The sequence below is a fragment of the Drosophila rhopaloa genome, unplaced genomic scaffold (assembly GCF_018152115.1).
Source record: "Drosophila rhopaloa isolate 14029-0021.01 unplaced genomic scaffold, ASM1815211v1 contig_115, whole genome shotgun sequence".
Lineage (NCBI taxonomy): Eukaryota > Metazoa > Arthropoda > Insecta > Diptera > Drosophilidae > Drosophila > Drosophila rhopaloa.
This window is the reverse complement of record NW_025334990.1, coordinates 7266502-7289534: the sequence shown is the minus strand read 5'-3', so window position 1 is coordinate 7289534 and position 23033 is coordinate 7266502. Positions and strand designations below refer to the sequence as shown.

The 23033-nt window shown below is 42.2% G+C and overlaps 3 protein-coding genes across 4 annotated transcripts; 2 read left to right on the top strand and 1 right to left on the bottom strand.

Moving 5' to 3' along the window:
- Nucleotides 1-438: 438 nt before the first annotated feature.
- On the bottom strand, nt 439-13882 carry LOC108051814 (CDK5 and ABL1 enzyme substrate 1). Of its 2 annotated transcripts, XM_044459013.1 has the most exons (9): nt 13463-13882; nt 11133-12326; nt 3310-3693; nt 2801-2927; nt 2589-2737; nt 1910-1942; nt 1518-1635; nt 1257-1450; nt 439-1148 (listed from the first exon to the last, which is right to left on the bottom strand). In XM_044459013.1, the coding sequence occupies exons 2-9, from the start codon at nt 11936-11938 to the stop codon at nt 803-805; spliced, it is 2157 nt and encodes a 718-aa protein (XP_044314948.1). In that variant the 5' UTR covers nt 11939-12326; nt 13463-13882; the 3' UTR covers nt 439-802. The 2 variants fall into 2 exon arrangements, with proteins under 2 accessions (XP_044314948.1, XP_044314951.1); XM_044459016.1 differs by lacking the exon at nt 1910-1942.
- Nucleotides 13883-14176: 294 nt separating this feature from the next.
- Nucleotides 14177-17128, top strand: LOC108043016 (pre-mRNA-splicing factor syf1 homolog). The gene is made up of 3 exons (XM_017121544.2): nt 14177-14296; nt 14355-16385; nt 16443-17128. Exons 1-3 carry the CDS (start codon nt 14252-14254, stop codon nt 17013-17015), a joined length of 2649 nt encoding a protein of 882 aa, XP_016977033.1. The 5' UTR covers nt 14177-14251; the 3' UTR covers nt 17016-17128.
- Nucleotides 17129-17202: 74 nt separating this feature from the next.
- On the top strand, nt 17203-19303 carry LOC108043017 (cytosol aminopeptidase). The gene has a single exon (XM_017121545.2). The coding sequence runs from the start codon at nt 17396-17398 to the stop codon at nt 19043-19045; it is 1650 nt and encodes a 549-aa protein (XP_016977034.1). The 5' UTR covers nt 17203-17395; the 3' UTR covers nt 19046-19303.
- The last annotated feature ends 3730 nt before the right edge of the window (nt 19304-23033 follow it).

The window sequence follows — 23033 nt, the reverse complement described above, 5'->3', positions numbered from 1 at the left end:
ATGTGCAGGCACGTTCACCTCCCGCAGATCCGACCCCCTGCCAACACGTGTGTGTTGCCCGTATTTTTTGGGTTATCGCCGGTCGTATTTATTCGTGGAGAACTCTTTTCGGCCACTTGTTGCCGGTCGCTGAGCGCCTGATGCTCTAGCAAATAACCGATCGTCAGTTATTTATTGATTTCTGATTGATGGGCCATCAAACCCCTGTAAAGCGATTCGATTCCAATCGAATTGTATTAAGGGTGTGGGATATACGGGCCAGTACGTGGGATCTTCGAGCATGTCGGGGCGGATTAGCTAGCTTTGGTTATGCGGCCAACAGCAAACGGCAACAGGCAGAGATCGTCGCCGCTGGAAATTTGAATAAAATTAACATTACAACTACAGTAGCGACCGCCATAAATGTTGATAAGCGCTTAACTTATCAAATGCATGAAATTAGGTTCGTTTGGTTAACTTTAGTTTATTCATTTTTGAAATGTCTATAACAGAAACCCAAGAAAATATATGTAAACATAAACACTTATGAGTCTAAAAATCGCGGGAAAGGGGGGATGTTTGGGAGACACTCGTATATGTAGTTTTTTTTTTTTTAGTTTTTTCCATTCTTTTGTGACCTTTTAGCAAAACTTAAGTAGCTACGCCTTAAGCCTAGGCAATATTATTATGATCGTTGAAAACCCAACACCCGAAAGTATGCTATAAGTATGAACGCCTACTTGCGACTGCCCTTGCGGCACAGCTGCTGTACCGCCTGCGCTGCCGCCAAGAAACTCTTCTCGGCGCAGCGCTTGGGCCAGTCCTAGGACTCGTAGAGCAGCCGCTGATAGTGCGGCAGGACCTCGTGCCGGTTCACATGCAGGCTGAACTCCAGCGCCACCAGAACTGCAAACTCCGACGAGATCAGCTCTTTGCGATTCAGCCGGAACACGCTCTCCGTCTTCTCGATCAGGCTCTTGAGGGCATCGCCCTTCACGTCGTTCATCTTGGCGCTGAGCAGCAGACAGGCGCCGGCGCACAGCTTGCGGTTGCTCTTGTTGATCAGATTGGCCAGGATGAGCTTCTCGAAGTAAACGTACGCCTGCGAAATGGTCACCAAATCGATGCGCGAGTCCAGTTTATTAATCCTGCGCATTTCTCGCTTAATGCTGTTAAAGAAAAGGAAACAAATTAGTTAAGTTGTTTATAAGGTGTCTTAAAAATAACGACAACAGTTTACATTATTAAATAATTTAGTACTGGTTCATTAAGCTTACCTTCTCAGCTTGCTCAACGTGAGCTGGATGGTGGGGAACTTCTCGCGGAACTTATCGTTCAGTTCCTTCTTCAGATCCGACGGACGCACATAGTCAATGACCGAGGTCATGTAGGAGGTAAAAGTCAGCAAAGTGCGATGTTTACCGGCAATCAATTCCGGATCGTCCAAGATGCTGGCCGAGTACTGTTGGTTCTGCAAATATTAACCAATTTAATCAATAACCTCTTCTCTAGTAAAAACAAAACCAAACCAAACTTACAAGTTGCCCACGAGTAGAATCTCCGCCCAGGATAACGCTCTCTATATCCATATCCAACTTTAAGTCCGGAATCGGACTTGTTGCACTGTTCCGGTTATTATTCTCGTACGTGAAACACCTGCGAATTATATGACACAATTTTAGTATCTTTCATATTAGAAGTATCTTAAGGCAAAGCGTGAGAGAAGGCAGGATTGGGTTAGTTGAAGCTTTGTTCGTTGGATGTGTGTGAGAGTGGGTGGCTGGGCGTGTGTACGTGGGGGGAGGTGAAATTGGTTAGTGGACTAAAAGCATTTGGCAGTCAACCAGGCTATGGAATAGTTAGGTAAAGCTAATTCCATAGCAAGGTTGCCTGTAAATTTTTTGTCATATTAGCTGTTTTTAAAATTTACCATTTGCCTTGACGTTTGGTTATGGTTTTTGTGCTGAAACGAAGTAGTGCAAAGCGTTAAATGAATTAGCAAAAGTTAATGCCACATAATGTATTCAAGTTTTTTTTTTAATTTTGGGTCAACTATTACCGAACCAAAACAAATAAATAATTTAATATTATAGCCTATCAAGCATTAAATGGAGTCTTACGATTTCTGAGTTATATAAAAGCAGAAAATGTGCTGAGTTCTTGTTAATTTGTAATTATTGGTTGGGTAATATCACGCTCAACACTTCATGAGTCAGATGTACAGGTCTTGCTAGGTCAGCATTAATTAAAGCTGTTGCTAGCACGAGCCAAAGCAAAGAGTCTCCAATTACAAAGAAAATTGAAAAGGTAACAAAGAAGCTTTATGTAAACACTGGATTTTATTTGAAATCGGACTCGGAATTGTAAATTATTGCAAAATCTTTTCAATATCGATGATATTACTTTCTTGGTTAATTGCCTTTCGCTCGGACAAAGGGTTTATTAGATTACAATAACTGTTCGGTATGGCTAACCATGCATAATGACTCTTAATGGATGTTTAGAATGGAACATGGGCATGGCAAAATGGAGCTGATTGAATGTGTTTTAAACAAAAATGAAACGAAAGAAGATCCAAATATGGTAGCAGTCTGGAATCCGGCACCAACCTCGCAATGCCATGATTCTTAAGTGCCGCTGTGCCTGTGATCTCCATTTGATTCTCGAAGATGGAAGGATTCGCCGATGCATTGCCATGCTTTTTCCGTTCCTTTTCATACTGACGTGAGGGTATCAGCAGATGACCATATGATATGTCCTACGAAAAAATGGGGTTGTTATTATTGAATTTAGCTTTACTTAAGTAAATGTATCGCCTTACCTGACCACTTTCGGCCTTCTGTATGCCCAACAAATCAAACGGATCAAAGGGTGCATCATTAATGGAACTCAACGGTCGTGAAGTTGATGGATTCCGACGACGTCGATCCTCCTTGCGGAACTCAGCTCTGAAAAGGTGAATGAAAAGGAATATTTTTAGAACATACTTTTTTTTTAATTCAGATGTGCATTGTACTAAACTAAAGTTTTCCCTTTAAACTAGACTTACACGGAATTTATGAATAATTAAAACCATTAACCAACAATTGTTTTCTTCATGTGGGTATTTTGTTAATACTTATAGATTGTTCTTTAAGCATTAACACATATACTTTATATTTTTTTTAAATGAACATTTTAATTTTTTGTTTCAAGCATTAAAGAATAATAATTATTCTACTTTAAACTAGATTTCCTACTATGTTCAAATTTTAATGAGGGGAGGTATAGCGACTTATTGCTTTATGAGTTAAATCTTTTATCTTTAATTTATCATGTTTTTTTACTCACCTCCCATTCTTGCCCTTGTAATAGGGCAGTGAAGAAAAGATAAAGAACGGAATCTTGCGCGACACCAGCACCATCCGCTCGTCGCGACCCTGGCCAAGTCCCAATGCCTGACCGGCGGTACCTCGCCGGCTATCGCTGATCTGCACCGACTTGCTCAAGCTGTTCCGGAAACTGCCCGCAAAGTTGCCAGCCGGAGTCAGGCTCTCAGTGCTGCTGTCGTCGGTGATGTGACTAACGCTCGATCCGCTCAAGACATAGGTGCGTTTTAGACCGCCTCCCATGGCAATGCTCGAATTGGAGCCAGCCCGCATCCCCGGCGCTGTATTTAACCGCGCCCTCCGCTCCGGCTGCAAATTCTGATCGCTTGCCCCATTGCTGAAGGTGCTGCAAACAGAAGCAATAAAGAGATACAGACATCGGTTAGAATTGTAGTGATCTAAGGAGCAACAGGCGCTCAACAATACGTGTAGCGTGAAAAACGCGCAAAGCGATACAAAAACGCGCTGGGCTGGACCTTGAAGGCGGTTTTTTTTCGCCCCAAGTTGTTGGTGTTTAAAAATACGTTTTTTTTTTGGTATTTATAAATTCAATGACAAATGCCAACGAAGAGACTAGTGCTGGTAGTTTAGCTATTCGCACTCCAAATTTGACTACTAATACAATTTAAAATAAAATTGTGTTTTATATTTGAAACCTATAATGCAGTTTTTCTATTTTAAAAAACTTTCCGAAAACTATGTCTTAATAATATGTTCTTATTTTGTTTTCTTATTTAAATCTTATATTAGGTTGTTTTTTAAAATGTCTTGTAAAATATATTTTTTTTTATTGAAAACAGTGCTTAATATTATTTTGTATTAATAATAGTTTTATTTATAATAATCAAGCTTATCTCTAGCTTTAGTTCGTTGTTGCTTTGCTATTATTTATAGCCTAAATCAGCTATTTTGATAATTTTCTGAAAAAACTAAGCATCGCTGGAAGAGTCTCGCGTCGTGGGGGCCCATCGTCACACCCCTCATGCAATGATCGATATTTTCACAGGCCCGCAGAAGCGAAGAGACACTCTCAGGCACAAAGATTTTCCTTTATGCGTTTTAAGGGCGATCAAAAGCGACCAGCTTATCGCTGGTGTATTTTTGGAAATCAAACACAGCGTCGCACGCTCGAAAACACTCGCACGCACACATGTGCAGTGCCGAAGGGCAGCCGCAACGAAAGTCAATTAGCCAACCGAAGTCGACGTCTTGACGGCATCTGAGCGCCTGGCAGATTACCTTGGGATAATTGGTCTAGGTCGAGGTTACACAGTCGAAAAGCGTGATGGGGCCGGCGAACTCCCCTAAAACTCTTCGAGGTGACGATTCTGCGTTAATTAGTTGGATGAAGTGCAGCAGCTCGCTTTTCCATTCAAAGTCCCCATCCCCATGGAGCCCCCGTACCAAAAATATTATGATGGAGATGGCGCCTAGGCTGTCATAACCCGTTAATTAGTTGGAGCATTTTAACAGGCGCCCAGAAATACAAGCTGGAATTTTATTTTACATGCGTACAAATGTAAGAAGACGAAGAAGTAGAAGAAAAGAGGAGGATGGGGGGATGGATGACTCCAAAATGTGTGTGTGTGTGAGTGTGTTTGTGGAAGAAAAGGGCCGGGCAAACATTTATTTTTGTGCGTTTGCTTTTGTGTTTTTGGTTCGTCTAACTTATTGACTCGTTAATGAGTTTGTGTGTTTTTGTGTGAGTTGATAACAGATTGGGCAAAGTGCGTGTGCGAGCGAGAGAGCAGCTATGGGCCACCACTGCACCTCAAACAATTAAGCAAGTGTGCGTGTTATAGTTTGGTTTTCAGTTTTTTCCTTTTTTTGTTGTTTTGAAACTCCATCTATGAAGTGCTGCGCGCCTATGATCAAAGCAAACAATATTTAAATTCTAACAATAGATTTGATGAATTCGAAAATTCAATTCAGAATATTTTGAATTGTCAGAGGAATCGGGGAAGTATTTTCAAAGTATTGGGAGTATTTTTAGATGTGAAACTTTTTTGCATTGCTTTACCGAATCCCCATGTGCACTTCTAATTAAAGATCACCCTCTGAATTACAGGTACATTAAGATCTGCGGCAAGTTTTTACATAATAGAAAACAATTTGGTACTATATAAACGAATATACTGTTAAACAACAGACTTATGTAATAACAGTGATCTGGAAAAATCTACCATACTGTTAATCCTACTGTGAAATACTACACAGCTAATTTTTTATTAAAGAGAAAAACAACAACCAATAAATTTCACTTTTAAGTTATTTGTATAGGTTAAAGTGTAATTCCCAAATCTCTTATCATTTAAACAAATTTGCACTCCTGAAACAAGCAAAATATATGTTTATCATATATATCCCAGCTGTGTACACGGTAAGCTATGCCTTTCGTCTACAGTCTATCTCCTTGATTTTGATTTGCAAATATTGACCGAAAACTGCTACTAAAGCCTTGTGTAAATATACTTTTCACATCTACATACGGGAGCAAGCAAATAAATCATGCACAGAGCTAAATCAAAAATAAAATATTTTAATTGCGCTATCTTTGTCTCCCCCTTCACCGCTTTTAAAGTACTCTTTTTGTGAGTGTAGTGCAATCAAATCAACTGAGTCAATTTCGCTTTTATCAGCAATCGCATTTTTATTGTCATCGTTGGCTTGTTGTTTTTGCTGTTATCAGTTGGCTAGAAGCAAACAGATGTTAATGGAAGTAAGTTTTTTATATAAGTTTCTGTTTGCATAGATCACGTGCCTATAAGCTGAATTGCAGGTCTTGTGATAAAAGCTTTTAACAGAAAAGCTAGGGAAAACCAAATGAAACACTTAAAATAAATATGTAAATAATTAAAAACATGTTTGTTTAAAAACGCTAGCAAACCGCTCTGAAGTCGCTGGAAAAACGCGTACAAAACGCTGGGAAATCGCTTAAGAAACGAGATCAGAAAATTTATAATGTCAAATACTTTTCGGGCTGTTTTTTGGCATACAAAGCAAATATTTCATAAGAACAGTTATGTATTAAATCCTTATTTTCAAAAAACAATTAACCGAAAGATTAAAGACATTATTTTGGCAAGCTTTGGAGGAATGACGCAAGTTGTTTTTACCATAATCAATCTAGCTCCTCTCACTTCGGACAAAAGTTGAGTTCGAAATGAAATGGTGTTCTAGATAAGGTGCAAACACATCACATGAAACCCAATCGAAGCAGTGGAAAGCGGTACGCCAAACAATAACAATAATCGTGTTAGGGAAGGAAGGCGTAACAAAAGAATAACCGCGCTGTAAACAAACAATCAGCACAAAATGGAATGCCGAAAAACGCCAGCGTTTTCGGACGAGCAAAAACCTCGAGCGACTTCTGTTTACACAAGTCCAAAGTAATTACATAAAGCAAATAGGCAAAAACTTGTGTATTTACATGTCCAATTGAAGGCTGTCGATAAAAAGCACAAACAAAGAAATAGGGCTGGGTTGTTGATAGTAAAACAATAGAATTATATCATTTTAATAAAACCATTGCATAGCATTATTAAAATATTCTTACTGCTTTTGATTTTTCACGGCTAAAGCATCCCACTACCTTGCTTTATATGGCCCACACACGTCACTTTAAAGTCGGGAGTATAAAAAACAACTTTGGCAAGAGTGGAAATCAGCAAATAACTGAATAACATGCAAGAGAGAACTCATTTTATCCGCTTTTAACCGCTTTTACTGCCAAATACAGTGGAAGTCATAAACGAGCTAAGCGAAAGCCACTGAAACGAACAGATAAAACATAATAATGTGACGTGGAGTTTAATCATGTGTCGATTTAAATATAAGTCGCAGTTATTATAGCATTGAGTTTAGCCGATAAGAACTGTGAGCTTTATCGTGGCTCTTTGTTTTGGGTAGGTCTGTGCAATACAGTCAACAAAGACGTTGCAATAAATATATATTTACAAAATGGATTAGGCGTGTCTGTGTCATCTTTGGGCTTATCGTTCATTTCTTGGCAGACAGCGAGCTTTATGGCAGTGTTTGTGGACTTTTCAGAGCTTCCAGATGCACAGAAAAAAATTAGATACGATTTAAAAATGTTAGATAATATCCTTAATTAAAAAAAAATGTTTTTCCTGCTAAAAGACTTTTAAAATAAAAAAAAAGTTTATGAAGCTTACAACAACCTATTGTTTTCTGTGTAAGCTGGAACAAAAACGAGTTATAGGGGTGGATTGCGTAAACTTGAATGCAGTTGCCAGTTGCATTAGCTGTGCATTCAAGCTTTTTGCACCACTGACACACATTTTCTCACCCTGCTGCATAGAGAAACCCTTTGAAAAGGCGTCCTTGAACACATTCTACTCAGGCTTCAAGGATTAGAACCCCTCATACGCACAAGTAGTGCGATAAAAAATGAAAACAAACAAGAACAAGAACGAGGGAAACCGGTTCTTATTACGTCGTCGATTGCATAAAACTCTGCCCCAAGGTTACCCAGTTCGGTAGAGTGAAATAGAGGGGTTGGGGAGGTTTTTCGGTTGGGACAGGTTTGCAGCCTCGACATTGACATTGACATTGGACAAGAGAGCCAGGATGAGGCCACAAAAGCTCAAGTTCAATGCCAAGCTTTGCCTTTGCCGGCTGGAGGTCCTCGAGTAAAACCACTCCCCTAAATCAAGCCAAATTGCCATGACGCAACCTTCGAAAAGGAAGTGAAGAATGAGAACAAAAAAAAAAAATTCTGCGCTTGGCAAAAAAAGTTGTTTACGTTTTTTGGCAAAGTTTCAGCTTATTTTGTTTTACTCTCTTCCAATTCCCATTCATCGGCTAACTCCACAAGGGCAGCTCAGGTTTCAAAACAAAAAAACTGGACATAAGTAGTTTGTTTTGGTTTTTCGAATTGCGACGCAGTTTGTTTTTTGCGCTTGCGCAGCTTTTTGTGGCAAGATTCCCACACCAAAAGAATTCGAGCGTTTCAAATAACATCATATTTTTGCTTGCAACAATTTGCAGATTCAACATGTTCTGCAATCAACAACATTTTTATCCCATACCGGAACGGAAATAACAATGTAACCCTAGATTGGTGGGTAAAAACAGAAATCCATTTGGATCCACTTGAGAGAAAAAATATGTTTGTTTTTATTCAGCTGAAGGCAACAATGTGTGGGAGAAGCTAGGAATAGTTTGAAAGCTCTTAAAGACATTACTACTTGGTGATGTGGCATTAAGTTCCCCTTTTCTTTTTATTGTTTACTCATGAACTGAGTCACAAGAATTGGTATCCGTAGGTTTTTATCAGAAATGATATTGCAATTACTGAAAGTTCTATGTACTTTTGTATCTGTTATTAAACTGTTATTTCACCTGACATAAAAAACCCTTAACTTGTCTTTAACGTCAATAGAATTTCTTATCGATTGCTTAATAATCTTGAAGGCTACGATTCCACATGGCAGATAAACCTTTTGACTATACTAGATCTCTTGATATGGCCTATACGTTATATATCAAGAAGGTTTCTAATTAATCTTATCAGTTGACTGTCATATATAATTAATCACTAGTCATTTCCCTTACGATAAGAGAAATAAGATCATTTTTGGAATTAGTTGAACAAGATCATAAACAATTAAACAAAATACATGTTACCCTTATACTATGGTATGAACATTTTCGATTTTAACTTAGAGTGCAACATATTTTTGCAAGAAATTATTTCAAAAATTGTATGTTTATATACAATCTAAAATAATTTGGGTTTTTGTGGATTTTTCTTTTCAAATTTGTTAATAATTTATTTCCACACTGTATGTTATGTTAATTTTCATTAGCTCATAGTCTCGAGTATGTTGATAATAAATATACCCGATGACTGATTAATAGTCAAGGTACAGCCCAAACCATTAGAGATATATAGATGCAAATTTTAAATGACTTTTGCTTTAAGGGGGTATGTGAGCATTATAAAACAATATTGCAAAGCTCCGCCAAAGATGATAAGGTTTACAATAGAACCTATTTTTGGTATGATTTATAAATATGATATCTTATCAACATCTTTGGTTTCATGAATCTTCTTAGCGATTACCAAAACCAACCAAAACAAAAGCCCCGGGAAAATGATTTGCCCCAGCAAATGGCAATGACAGGTCGCTGACAAGCCAATTGGCTTGGCGCCAACGGCATGTGCCTAAGTATGTAAAACCGGGACCAAACCGATGACAATAAGTCCCCAGACCCCGAAAACGGGTTAGCCACCAGTTGAGTGGCGGCACCACGCGAAAGAAACCGAAAACGCTAGGCAGAAATACCGAAACGCCATCGGAGCGCGACTGCAAGACTGCAAAGCTGCAGAAACAAGGTCAGTTTGTTAAAGCGCAGCGGACGAGTTCAACGAAACTTGTCTCTGGCATTGGAAGTGAAAGCTCGGGGATGCATTTTGACTTGGCCCAGAGAAAGACAAAGAAAGTCCCAGAAGGGGAGGGTGGAGGTAGGAAGTTCAAGGAGGATTACGAACGATTCGCCAGCGATTTACGAGCGATTCATTGGCATTCTCACTTGGGCACACGCATATTTTTTTTGCATTGCATAATTATTGCGTGCTTCTACTCGAACCTAGATAATAGCCATGATTCACAGCTGACAGGTCGTTTAAAATGCGTGACAAAACCGCGCCACTAACAAAAGCTCCAAATTAAACGAACACCGCCGCCTCTCAACATGCAATTCAATTCAAACAATTGTTTGTACAGCTTTTTGCTGGGCACGCTCTCTAATTTACGTTAATTGAGCCGGCACACGTCAATGAATGAAAGCCGATTCTCACCCCCACCCCTAGCTCAACCTAAATTTGCATATATTTAGGGGTATTTTTAGCGCCGAGTGGACCAGCAACAGGCCCCCCAATTATGCACCATCAGGCGTTGAAAACGTGCAAAATCCCCCCTGCGAAAATACGTCACAATTGGGAAAATGCTCTTGAATATATTCAAATTTCACAAATTAAAATTTATAAATAATTTTCGATTTCAGCACGCCAGCTGCCGCGGGAATCATTGTGTACGTTTGACTGTTTTGTTTTCGCGGTATTTTGATCAAGCTGAGCCTTTTGTAAGCAAATTAGAGACCAAGTGTCAATTGGCTAACGCCAACTTAGGCGGAAATTTTAATTAACAACCCGAGGAAGGAGGGGCAAAAGAAAATCGATGCCAATTATGACGACAGCTTAATTGAACTGAACAAAAGTTCAGTGATCAAGCGAAATGATTCATTTTTCATAGCCAGAAATTATTTATATATCAACAAAGAGCAACCGAATACTAACAGAGTATCCCTCGCAGATATAGGAAATGTTGGAGAACGTATGAGGAAAAACTGGCCACTTGACGTCAGTTGTCAATCTATTCCTATAAATCTTCTTTTTAGAGGTACATAATAGGAGGATTCTGTGTGTTGAAAGAATCGGTCGCAGTTTTAGAAATTTGCTTAAGTATTTGGCAATGAATTTAGCTTTGTAAGAATAAAGGCCGAAGATTCTTTTTAAGGGTAAATTATTTTTCACACTTTGTATTAATTTGAATTGGGTTGGTTTTTTCAAAGCGAAAATTATTTTCTTATTGACGCCTAGTTTGCAATATAGTTTTCCTGTGGCTAATAAAGAACTCTTTCAAATTAACCAATTACTTGTTATGGGAAGCAATTTTGTTTCTAGAAATTCCTAATATGGAAATTATTAGTTTAGAAGACATAAACTTCGAATGGTTAGATAATTTCTAGATGACTCACCGTTCCCTTAGGGGCAATAGCTTGTTGCCCGCTCCACCGGCGACGCCACCGCCGCTGCCCAGATTGGACACCTTGAGCGGTATCTTGACGCTGTCCGAATCGCTGCCGCTCTCGGCACCCGATCCTCCGCTGCCGGCGGTGTAACTCCGTGCCTGCCGCTGTTGCTGCATCAGCTTTTGCTGCTGCTGCTGCTGCTGGAGCTTAATGCTCATATTGCCACTGCCCGGTACCTGGTGGTTCTGACGACCCGACGAGGTCGGGCGCTTTATGTTGCGTCTCTCGGCCGGCACAACGCTGCTGCTATTGTGATCGGCGGCCGGCAGGACGTTCATCAGGTATTGACCCATATTTTCAGTTTCACTAAAATGCCCGTCCCCATCGCTGGCACCAGTGGTGCAGTCCTCCAGTCCGATCCCGCCGTCGATGCCCATGTGGACATCGGCGCTGCAGAGAAGCGGTGAACAGAGGACACCATTCTGCTGCTGCTGCTGGGTATGTTGCTGCTGCTGATGGTTCTGCTGCTGTTGCTGCTGGGTATTTTGCTGGTGCGGTTGGTGCCGCTTCTGATGATTGTGGTGCGTCGCCGAGTGGCTGCGCTGATGGTGGTGCTGCTGATAGTGCGGATGAAAGCCCCCCGAGCCGAGTCCCAGCGAGGATGGGTTCTTATTCTGGTTGCAGAGCAGGCTGCTGCCGAATGTTGCGCCGAATTTGGTGTCCCGATGGGTGCCATCTAACGAGATATTCGATAGGAACGAGATCGCAGCCAGTCTGCGCCTGTGTCTCGTCTTGTTGAGCGAACTTGCCATTAGGCGATTAACCCTTAATTACCAAGCGAGATTAACCGAAGTGGGTGTAGTGGGCGTGGGGCAAGTCCCTGGTTGCTATAGCTATTTATGTATATACTGTGTGGGAATGTTGTGTTGCACTTTTCTGGAACAGACTTCGCGATTCTTCACAAACGGGTTTGGGTTATTTGTAATTTTACTCTTTACTGCCTGCTGCTTTTGCTTTTCTTGATCTGATCAATTAAGTTTTTTAGTCTCTAACTTGGCAGACAAATTAAAAAACAAACTACTTGAACGCGACATGGTGACAGATTTAAAGCACTTTTTATGGCGGAAAAAAGAAATGGAATTAATTATTTTTTTTTGCACTTTTATTAACTAGCGTTTATGCGTCGTTGCGTTGGTTTGGCTGCAAGTAGAAATAAGAATAAAAGAGAGGAATTGAATCAATAAATGCGGCGATATAAAGCAACGGGAAAGCTGTTTTGGCCAACTGAAGCTTTGGCAGGGTATTTGTGGAATATATAGTTTGAGGTGCGATGTGTTGCTAAGGGGATATTGTGGTTTACAATCTTACTAATTTGTAAGATATAAATCCGTGCCCAGAAGCTTATTCGGATTTTAAATTGAATTTAAAATGTTACATTTTTATTAAATCTTGAATATGGATAAAAGCTTTATAACTTTTATAGAATTTAAACTTTAAACCAGACTTTTTTTAGGACCACTTTTTAAAGAGGTAAACTATATAATATTAAAAACATTTTTAGAATCAACCAAATATCTAACACATTTGTCAGCGTCAATTAGGAGTATTAATTTTTTCCTAATTTGTATTATTGCAAGAATACATATGTAAATATTTAAACCCTCTGTAATAAGCTTTTTATGCTTTTAGATTACTAGAAAAAAAGATAGAACTTGAAAAAACGCATAACGGATTACAAATAAGGATTTAAGGAATCAATGTTTTTACTGAGATTTTTACAAACGGGATGCGAAAATCGGAAAACTCCTTGCTGCCAAAGACAAAGAAAGCTTTTTGGTTGGCTGTAAAAAAAGCTGCATGCATGCGGCTCAAAGCTGCACAAAATCGGTGTTGTTGTTGGTTTTGGGTGGCTCAGTGTGTCAGTTTAGTGGGTGGCAACAGCCAAGAGAGTGAAAGAGAAAGAGAGAATAATGGGCCCAAACCGGCAATGAATCTCTAAGCGGTTTTCCGCTTCTTCTGTTTACATAAAATCGGGAGGCCTTTAAATGCCGAAAAATGTTCCCCAAAACAATAAGAGTGCGTGAAAATTTACTGTGGCCCGCCAGAAACAGCTGTTTAGAAGCAGAGTAAAAGATTTTCCGGGGTGGTTTTTACTTTGGGCCCGGTCTAATTGGATTTGGCTGGACCAATTGGAATGCGGCACACACAAGTTTGAACCTGTCCGAAAAAAATCAATGCAGGAACAAGTGTGTGCGAAAATATTTATGACACCCACCCACACGAACACACACCAGTACCAAGTGCGTGTGACGTGTATTTTCTTATTTTTTACTTACCACTTTGATTCCTTTGGCCCGGTCGTTGGGTATTATTTTAATCTTTCGTCGATTGATATTCATTCTATGCTGAGAAATGTTTCAAGCGCGTCATTTTGGGCTATTTATAGTGGATTTTCGACAGACTTTGATTTTTCGCCTTTGGCTGCCAACTCGCCTGCGCTCCTCACTCTCTTTCGCTCTCTTTCGCGCGCCTGTGTGTGTGTGCACTCACGCAGCTGCCTTCGTTGCGTAAATTATGCAAAATGCAGTCCAATTACAGTGTGTTCACGAAAACTATTGAAACGATCAGTATGAGTTGATTTTTTGTGATTTTACGAGCGCGGTAAGTGGACTGTGCGAAATACGCAAACGGTATGAAAATCAAATTATCGGCCGCAGCGACGAAAACATCAGCAGACGGGCTTCCACAAAATTCACGAACTGAGGCCAGTGTTGTAAAGCGCGTGGGGGGAAAATACCAGCCTAACGGGAGTTTTGTGGTATTCTAGAAAAATCTTCTTCAAAATGATTGCAATTTAAATAATTACAAATAAATTTAAAATAAGTAATAACATAAAAATGTTAAAATTATGTATATGACCAAGGTATTAATACAGTTTTTATAATCTTTTGTAAGCTTATTTTACTTACATCTAGCACAACCTAAATAAATAAGGTATTTTTCTGGTATTTTAATTGCACTACTTTTGAACATTTCTGGCAGCCCTATCCGAACAGCTGTTGTCGTGGGACGCGCACGAGAGAAAAAATTGTTTGCCGCTTTTCTTGCTGTGAAAATCGCGAAAAATGGTGACAAAAACAAGTCAAGCGCTAAATATAGAGATCAATTTCGTGAGTACAATAAACTACACATTAAGACACAGCTCTGTTATCATATTTGTATTCGCAGGAAGAGGAGGATGTTCCGTACGAGGAGGAAATCCTGCGGAACGCCTACTCCGTAAAACATTGGCTGCGCTACATAGACCACAAGGCCAAGGCTCCAGATAATGGTGTGAATCTGGTCTATGAGCGTGCTTTAAAGGAGCTCCCGGGTAGCTATAAGATCTGGCACAACTACCTAAGAACCCGCAGGAAGCAGGTGCGCGGCAAGATACCCACGGATCCCATGTACGAGGAAGTCAACAGTGCGTTCGAAAGAGCCCTCGTTTTTATGCACAAAATGCCACGCATCTGGATGGACTATGGAGCTTTTATGACCGCCCAATGCAAGGTGACCCGCACCCGACACGTTTTCGACCGCGCTCTGAGGGCTCTTCCCATCACACAGCACGGCAGGATTTGGCCACTTTATCTGCAGTTTGTGCGTCGCTTTGAAATGCCGGAAACAGCCTTGCGCGTGTACCGACGATATTTGAAACTCTTCCCCGAGGACACCGAGGAGTATGTGGATTATCTGCAGGAGGCGGAGCGCCTGGACGAAGCTGCACAGCAATTAGCGCACATTGTGGATAACGAGCACTTCGTTTCCAAGCACGGCAAGTCCAATCATCAGCTGTGGAACGAACTGTGCGACCTCATCTCGAAGAATCCACACAAGGTGCACTCTCTGAATGTAGACGCCATTATTCGAGGTGGACTGCGTCGCTATACGGATCAGCTGGGCCACCTGTGGAACTCCCTGGCGGATTACTACGTGCGCTCCGGCTTATTTGATCGGGCTAGGGACATTTACGAGGAGGCCATCCAAACGGTGACCACCGTGAGAGACTTCACTCAGGTCTTCGATGAGTATGCCCAGTTCGAGGAACTCTCGCTGAACAAGCGCATGGAGCAGGTGGCTGGGGATGATACGGCAACCGAGGAGGACGACATCGACGTGGAGCTGCGCCTCTCGCGCTTTGAATACCTAATGGAGCGCCGTTTGCTGCTGCTGAACAGCGTCCTTCTGCGTCAGAATCCGCACAACGTGCACGAGTGGCACAAACGAGTGACGCTCTACGAGGATAAGCCCGCTGAGATTATCAGTACTTATACGGAGGCCGTACAAACCGTGCAACCGAAGCAGGCTGTTGGGAAGTTGCACACCCTCTGGGTGGAGTTCGCCAAGTTCTACGAAGCCAACGGACAAGTGGAGGACGCACGCGTGGTTTTCGAACGCGGCACTGAGGTGGAATATGTCAAAGTAGAGGATCTGGCGGCGGTGTGGTGCGAATGGGCGGAGATGGAGCTACGCCAGCAGCAGTTTGAGGCAGCTCTAAAGTTGATGCAACGGGCCACGGCCATGCCAAAGCGCAAAATTGCCTATCACGATGATACGGAGACAGTGCAGGCACGCCTCCATCGCTCCCTGAAAGTGTGGTCCATGTACGCTGATCTGGAGGAGTCATTCGGCACCTTTAAGACCTGTAAGGCAGTCTACGAGCGGATTATCGACCTAAAGATCTGCACACCGCAGATTATTATCAACTACGGGATGTTCCTGGAAGAGCACAACTACTTTGAGGAGGCCTATCGCGCCTATGAGAAGGGCATATCCCTATTTAAGTGGCCCAATGTGTACGACATCTGGAATTCCTACCTGACCAAGTTTTTGGAGCGATATGGGGGCACCAAGCTGGAGCGAGCGAGGGATCTCTTCGAGCAGTGTTTGGATCAGTGTCCACCAGAGCATGCAAAGTACTTTTATCTACTGTACGCAAAGTTGGAGGAGGAACACGGTCTGGCGCGGCATGCCATGTCTGTTTACGATCGCGCCACGTCTGCTGTGAAGGAAGAGGAGATGTTCGACATGTACAATATATTCGTGAAGAAGGCCGCTGAGATCTATGGCTTGCCACGTACTCGGGAGATCTACGAGAAGGCCATCGAATCCCTGCCCGAGCAGAATATGCGCCACATGTGCGTCAAGTTCGCGGAATTGGAAACGAAATTGGGAGAGGTGGATCGAGCAAGGGCAATCTACGCCCATTGCTCACAGGTAGGTTAAGAAATAATACTGAAACCTCTTATGCTAATTTGGATTCTTATCTTATAGGTTTGTGACCCACGCATTACCGCAGACTTTTGGCAGACATGGAAGGAGTTTGAGGTACGCCACGGCAACGAGGACACAATGCGTGAAATGCTGCGCATCAAGCGCTCCGTGCAGGCCACTTACAACACGCAAGTGAACATGATGGCCGCCCAGTTCCTCAATACGAACAATGGATCGGCTGCGGATGCCGGAGCAGGAGCTGGACCGGATGCTATGCGTCTGCTGGAGGAGAAGGCTCGCCAGGCGGCCGCCGAGGCCAAACAGAAGCCCACCGAAAAGGCGGCTTCCAATATTATGTTTGTGCGCGGTGAAACCCAGGGTGGTGCCAAGGATAAGAAGGATACGGTTGTCAATCCCGACGAGATTGACATTGGCGACAGCGATGAAGATGAGGAGGAGGACGACGAGCAGGAGAACGAGGCTGCGAACGAGAACGGGGCCACCGAGGCAGTCACAAAAACCGACGACGAAGGTCTTGTTATGAAGAAACTGCGCTTCGAACAAAAGGCGATTCCGGCCAAGGTCTTTGGAAGCCTCAAGCCATCCAATCAAGGCGACTCTGATGAGGAGTAAATGTTTATATCACTTCTTTTTGGGGTAAATATATGTATGTCGAAAGTTTTACAACTGTTACGAGATCTATTTTCTATAATTGAACTATAAAAATCTACTCTGTATATTTTTAAGAGGAATGTTTATTATGCTTTTGGTTGGAAAACTGTCAAACGGAGTGAGCGATCCAAACAATGTCTTCTCTTTTGGGTATTGTCTTTACTTAGTCTATCCTTCAATCTAAAGGCGGAACACACTGTAGTTTCTTTCCAAAATTATTAGGAACAACGTGGTTAAAAATTTGATCTATTTCTCTTCTCCTATACTCACTCAACTAAAAAGCTAATCTGTCGTGCGCAAGGGCGGACTAAACCGGAAACCAGAGACCGTGTAAACCGAAGATGGCCTCCACACGCATGATCAACGCTTTTACCCGCAATCGCAGCTTGTACAGAGGGATCCAGGGCACTTGGAAGACGTACAATATGTTCGGGGAACCACTGTTGAGCCATAGGCAGCATTTCCAAGTCCTGAGGGGATTGGCAAGTATAGCGGATAAGTGCGACAGCAAGACGGTGATCAAGGGCGTGGTGGTGGGCGTGTATTCGAAGGAGGGCGATGGAAAGGAGGCCAAGATGACGTCCAGCGGCGAGAAGTTCGACGACCGAACGCAGGGCAAGGTATCGGAGCTGCTGCGCGAAACGGGCATCAAAGGGGAGCTGGGCAAGGGCAAGGTATTCATGAACGTGGATGCCGAATTCCGGGCTGTGGCGGTGGTGGGTCTGGGTCAAGAGGGCGCCGGCTTCAATGACCTGGAGAACATCGACGAGGGCATGGAGAATGCCCGCGTGGCCGCCGGCGTGGGAGCTCGTGCCCTGCAGCTCCAGGGCTGCACGGAGGTCTTCGTGGACTCGATGGAGTATCCGGAGCAGGCGGCGGAGGGCAGTGCCCTGGCCATTTGGCGCTATAACAGCAACAAGCGCAAGCAGGATCGCACTCTGGTACCCAAACTGGATCTCTATGACTCACCGGATGTGGATGCCTGGACGAGAGGTCTGTTCAAGGCTGAATCGCAGAACCTGGCCCGAAGATTAACTGATGCGCCGGCTAATCAGATGACTCCCACCATTTTCGCCCAGTCAGCGGTGGATGCCCTATGTCCTTGCGGCGTTTCCGTGGAGGTGCGCTCCATGGATTGGATAGAGACGAATAACCTCAACTCGTTTTTGATGGTGGCCAAGGGAAGCTGTGAGCCGCCGGTGGTCCTGGAGGTCAGCTACTGCGGCACAGCGCCAGAGGACAGACCCATATTGCTCTTAGGCAAGGGATTGACCTACAACAGTGGGGGATTGTGCCTGCGGCCCAAGAATTGTCTGCACATGTACCGCGGCTGCATGGCCGGAGCAGCGGTTTGTGTGGCCGCCATTCGGGCTGCAGCTGCTCTGTCCCTGCCCGTGAACATCTCGGCCGTACTGCCGCTCTGCGAGAACATGCCCTCCGGAATGGCAGTTAAGCCGGGCGATGTGGTCACCCTGCTGAATGGCAAGACCCTGGGTATCGTGGATGTGAGCAAGGCCGGAACGGTTGTGATGGCTGATCCCCTGCTCTTTGCCCAGACCACCTATAAGCCGCGTCTGGTGGTGGATCTGGCCACCGTGGGTTACGGCGTGTGTGCTGGCCTTGGAGAATCTGCGGCCGGAATGTTTACCAACTCCAATTTCATAGCCAAGCAGTTCGAAAAGGCAGGCGGGCTCACGGGAGATCGGATTTGGCGCTTGCCATTGTGGCGCTACTTCAAGCAGCTGGTGACCCCGAATCTCACCTTCGACATCAGCAACCGGGGGATTGGCCCCGCCTCCAGTTGCATTGCCGCCGCCGTGCTGCACGAACTGGTGCCCTGTGCAGATTGGGCGCATATAGATATCCGGAATGTGGGCATGCTGACGCGCCACAATCCGCTGCCCTATCTGCTCAAGGATCGGATGACCGGCAGACCCACCCGCACCCTCGTACAGTTCCTATACCAGATGGCCTGTCCGGATAGCAAGTGATCTCCGGATCTGGATCGTCCGCACCTAAGTCGCTAGATTCCACATTTTTCGTTTCATTTTTCTTCTGTTTTGTGTCCGTTTCGGTGTTTGTTCTTACTCTTATCCTGTCCCCATGTCCATGGCTTGTCCAAATTTATTGTTTAGTGTTCCGTGTGCAGCGGACAACTCAACTATTGAATTTTTACTGTTCAAATGACAATGAATGGCTGCTAAGGAGGCAACTACCAACTGCGCAGAATTAAATGGTTAAAAAAATGATTTCGATTTTTATTTCTTTCCAGCTCGAGGTTTATATTGATCTTCACTAAAAACAAAGTATTAAACAATTTTCGAAAAATAAATACAGCCTAAGGAGTTTCATTGTTTTCGAAGAATTATACCAAGAATACAAACATTTATTTCATGACTAATTTCAATCTACTTCCTTGGTAATTTTTTTTGAATGATAGGTCTTTAATCATTAAAAAAAAACTCCTTAAATTTTATTTTATAAAGTAATTATTGTAATTGGTATTAGTATTTTGAATTATTTTTTATAAAAGTAATCATTAATATTTTATCCTGTTCGGATTTAAAAAAAATATTATATTTATAAAATAAAAATCTTTTGGCACCAGGATAGTTTAATAATAAATAAAGAATCCCAACCATTTACTTGATATTATTATATTTATTTAACAAAGTTTTTCTTATATGAATAGGTTCATCCCAGGAGTCTTAAGCTAACATAAAATCTAATGCAAGTTTTGCATGAAAAAGTAATTAGTTTCCATTGAGTCTTCGGATTATGTAATTTCAAAGTGGCTTACTTGCACTATTTCCGCAATATGTTTAAGCCTTGACCCCTCACACATCAACTGTCACTAGCTTCAGTTAATTGAGCGAGAGTGTGAAATGGGAGCAGGGAAAGTGTTTTATACAAACTTGACTGCTTGGGTAATTTCATCCCTACCCCTCCCTTCTTCCCCTTTTTATTCTCTTACCAATCTTGCTGTTGGCCCTTTTCTTGTTGTTGCAACACAGCAACACAGTTGGGAGGGCGGCTTATTAGCCTAATTGCGTGAAGTTGGCTTTAATGAGTCGAAAAACGGTGCCAAGCCTGGTCCACAAAAGGCCACAAAGCAAAAGCCGCCTCTTGTTGTTGCTGCCGGCCTGTTGTGGCTTTGAATTTATGACACGGCTTTAATGGGTTAACTGGGTTAATGCTCATCCCTCAGCTCATCAACTATCCGGCTCACTCCCTCCTCCACACCGCCTCATTCTTTGGGTTCCCTTTGCATAGTTCTCTGGCTCGAATTTTTGATAATTAAGCCAGCATTTTTGGTCCCATCCCCGATTTCAGAGGAGGGGCTGATAAGCGAGGATGCTCCTTGAAGGACCCTCGCCAGTTGGAATGCCAGGGAGTGCGAGTATCTTAATACGGCGACATTTTGCACAAGTCATTAGGCTCTGCAAAATGATAATTTTGAAGAATTTTTGCATTTTCCAATTTTGGCAATACTCTGTAAGGGGTATGGTGTGTTTGGTGCTTCAGTGGATTTATTTTTGGGGTAAGAAATACTATCACCATAGACTCATATTAAAGAAATACAACTTAAGCCCTCATAGAATACCTTTTTTTTTGCCATAAGAAGGTGTTTGGTTTTACAAGGTTTGATTTGAAGAATGTACGATAAAATGTTATTTAAGAGTAAAGTATTCATTTGTTTTTTGTATGTCGAACAGAACTAAGACTTTGAATAGTTTTCTTTTCTGAATAAAAAATAATAAACTCAGGAGTAAAATAATTTATGTGCCATTATATTATTTTTTACTTAAGCGTATAAAGTTCAAAAATATGAAACCTCACAAATATTCTCCATTTACAAACTTTAAACTTTAAATTTTAAAGTGGAAATGTTAAATATTAAATCATAAATTACAACCTTAATCTTCAGCTTACATTTTATTAACATAAAGTAATAACGACCCTTCTCCATAGCATAGAGAACTTCCCCATTCGACTTCTCGTTGAGTGATAAACATTTGCCCTCGCGACTTAATGCCTTCCAACTGATAACTCTGGGACTTCCCCTTTGGGTTGGAGTGCAGCCAAATGAATTTGCTAATGAGCAATCAGGCTTGAAAATATGCAAGTCGACCGAGGGCACTTTAAAGAGTCTCTACCGACCATTAACCCTCGCAAATCCGCCAGCAGCGTTAATCATTTACAGCATCAGTCGCCGCAACACCAGCCACAAAAGCCCAAATTATGATTATTTAAAGGCAGAACGTGGAAATTAGCGTTGGGCATTTTGAGATTCGGACAGTTGCCAAGGCAGCGGTGGGTTTGGTCTTCCATACCAAATCCCATCGGCCTGGTTTGGCTGCAGCCCAACACCAAAAGGAACGCAAAAAATAAATGAAAATGAAATCCTTTTTGGCGGCTGGTGTTTCGGGGGTGTCCTCGACTAGAAAGAATTGCAATTGTGATAAAATTCAGCGTAACTAATGCCGACCACAGCAAAATGCGATAAATTGCTGGTTGGGTTCATGTTTGTACCCTTTTTAGAAAGAGTCCTTAGGTTTTATTAATTTAAATGTTAGTCAAAAGGAACAGTTTTCATTTTAAGATAAGACCCTTTTTTTTCAAAAAGAATTACAATTGAATTCCTTTTATGAATGTCTAAAACTGACTGTTATTCCTTTTTCAATTGTTACTAAACTTACTTCTATTTCTTGATTTTTACATATTTAATTGTTAAAATAAAGTTTATACAATTGCGAGTAACAAAACAAAATGCCTATATTTGTATAATTTTTTTCAATTCATTTTCTTTTATTTTATAAATATAAATAATTATTAAGGTAGGTTCATTTAAAATTAATATGTGATGTGTAAGTATTTCATGTCAATGATCAAAATCAATATATTGAGACACACAAGTTAAAGGGTAATAAGGTATTGTTTGTATGTAGAAATGTTTTTACATCAAGAAACTAATTCTAAACATTAGGGCATCGTTGCTTCTGTTTAATGAACTAACCCGTTTCTCGTATATATATTCTTTTCTTTGGATATCGCTCCGCTCGATTTAAGGGGTAGAGGTTGGGATGGCTGTTGCCTTTTGCGGTCGGCTCGGACGGTTTGTCCCCGTCTAAACTTTTCCCGGCTTTGTGCGGCTTTTCATTCCCTCAGTTCTTCACTTCGCTTCCGTTCCTTTTACCTTTTTTTTTCTGCGGGTGTCTGTACATTTTTCTAGCATTGCCTTTTTGGCGGGGCGGTGGAGATTTAGTTTCGCTGGAAATGATAATTTTCACTTGAGCGAGCACGTGAAAATGGGGACTTAGACCGGAGGCGGGGGGCGTGGCAGCGGTATGGTATCTGCTATAAATTGCCAATTAACGGCAGGACCTGCTCTGCGGTGGATTTCATTTGCATTTCGATTCGATGCCACATAGTATAAATAACCAAAGAAATGTCATGTGCCGCGCTGCGTATACTTGATATTTGTATGCGCCTTCGCTTTTATCGCATTCTTTTGGCCACTGTGCCACCGTTTTCGAAACCCCATCCACCCCCCTTTATTTTCGCGACCCCCGACCTGTCACGCTTGACTTGCCCGTCCGGCGTTGAATTCATTTGCAGTCGATCTAGCCCATCCGTCCCCCTCGCAGAATCCACCGCTTTTTCTGGTCAAGCATCGTGCTAAATTCGTTGCGGTTTTTGCGGTTTCCTTGGCTCGTTCTTGCTCAGTTGTTTTTGTCCCTCAAAATACTCACAATAAATACACAGCGCAGCGGCAGCGGCCCGAATCCGGTTCATTTGCAAATTGCAATTGCAACTGCAAAAAATTGCCATTGAATAATTGAGCGTGTGTGGTGAATATGAATGAGTGTGCACAGAAAAAATATACCAAATTCTAGGATTCAAACCTAAAATCGAATAGAACATTTTTCAAAATTCAGCTGCGAAGGTATTAAACAAGATTGATACCAATTGCTTGTT

Excerpts from the sequence above, each read along its gene's own strand:
- LOC108051814 (XM_044459013.1), bottom strand. The coding sequence starts at position 11,938 with ATGGCAAGTTCGCTCAACAAGACGAGACACAGGCGCAGACTGGCTGCG. Across the intron at positions 2,738-2,800 it reads AGAAGGCCGAAAGTGGTCAG|GACATATCATATGGTCATCT; the intron begins GTAAGGCGATAC and ends ATTTTTTCGTAG. Across the intron at positions 1,943-2,588 it reads AAGAATCATGGCATTGCGAG|CACAAAAACCATAACCAAAC; the intron begins GTTGGTGCCGGA and ends ACTTCGTTTCAG.
- LOC108043016 (XM_017121544.2), top strand. The coding sequence starts at position 14,252 with ATGGTGACAAAAACAAGTCAAGCGCTAAATATAGAGATCAATTTC. Across the intron at positions 14,297-14,354 it reads TAAATATAGAGATCAATTTC|GAAGAGGAGGATGTTCCGTA; the intron begins GTGAGTACAATA and ends TTGTATTCGCAG. Across the intron at positions 16,386-16,442 it reads TCTACGCCCATTGCTCACAG|GTTTGTGACCCACGCATTAC; the intron begins GTAGGTTAAGAA and ends CTTATCTTATAG.
- LOC108043017 (XM_017121545.2), top strand. The coding sequence starts at position 17,396 with ATGGCCTCCACACGCATGATCAACGCTTTTACCCGCAATCGCAGCTTG.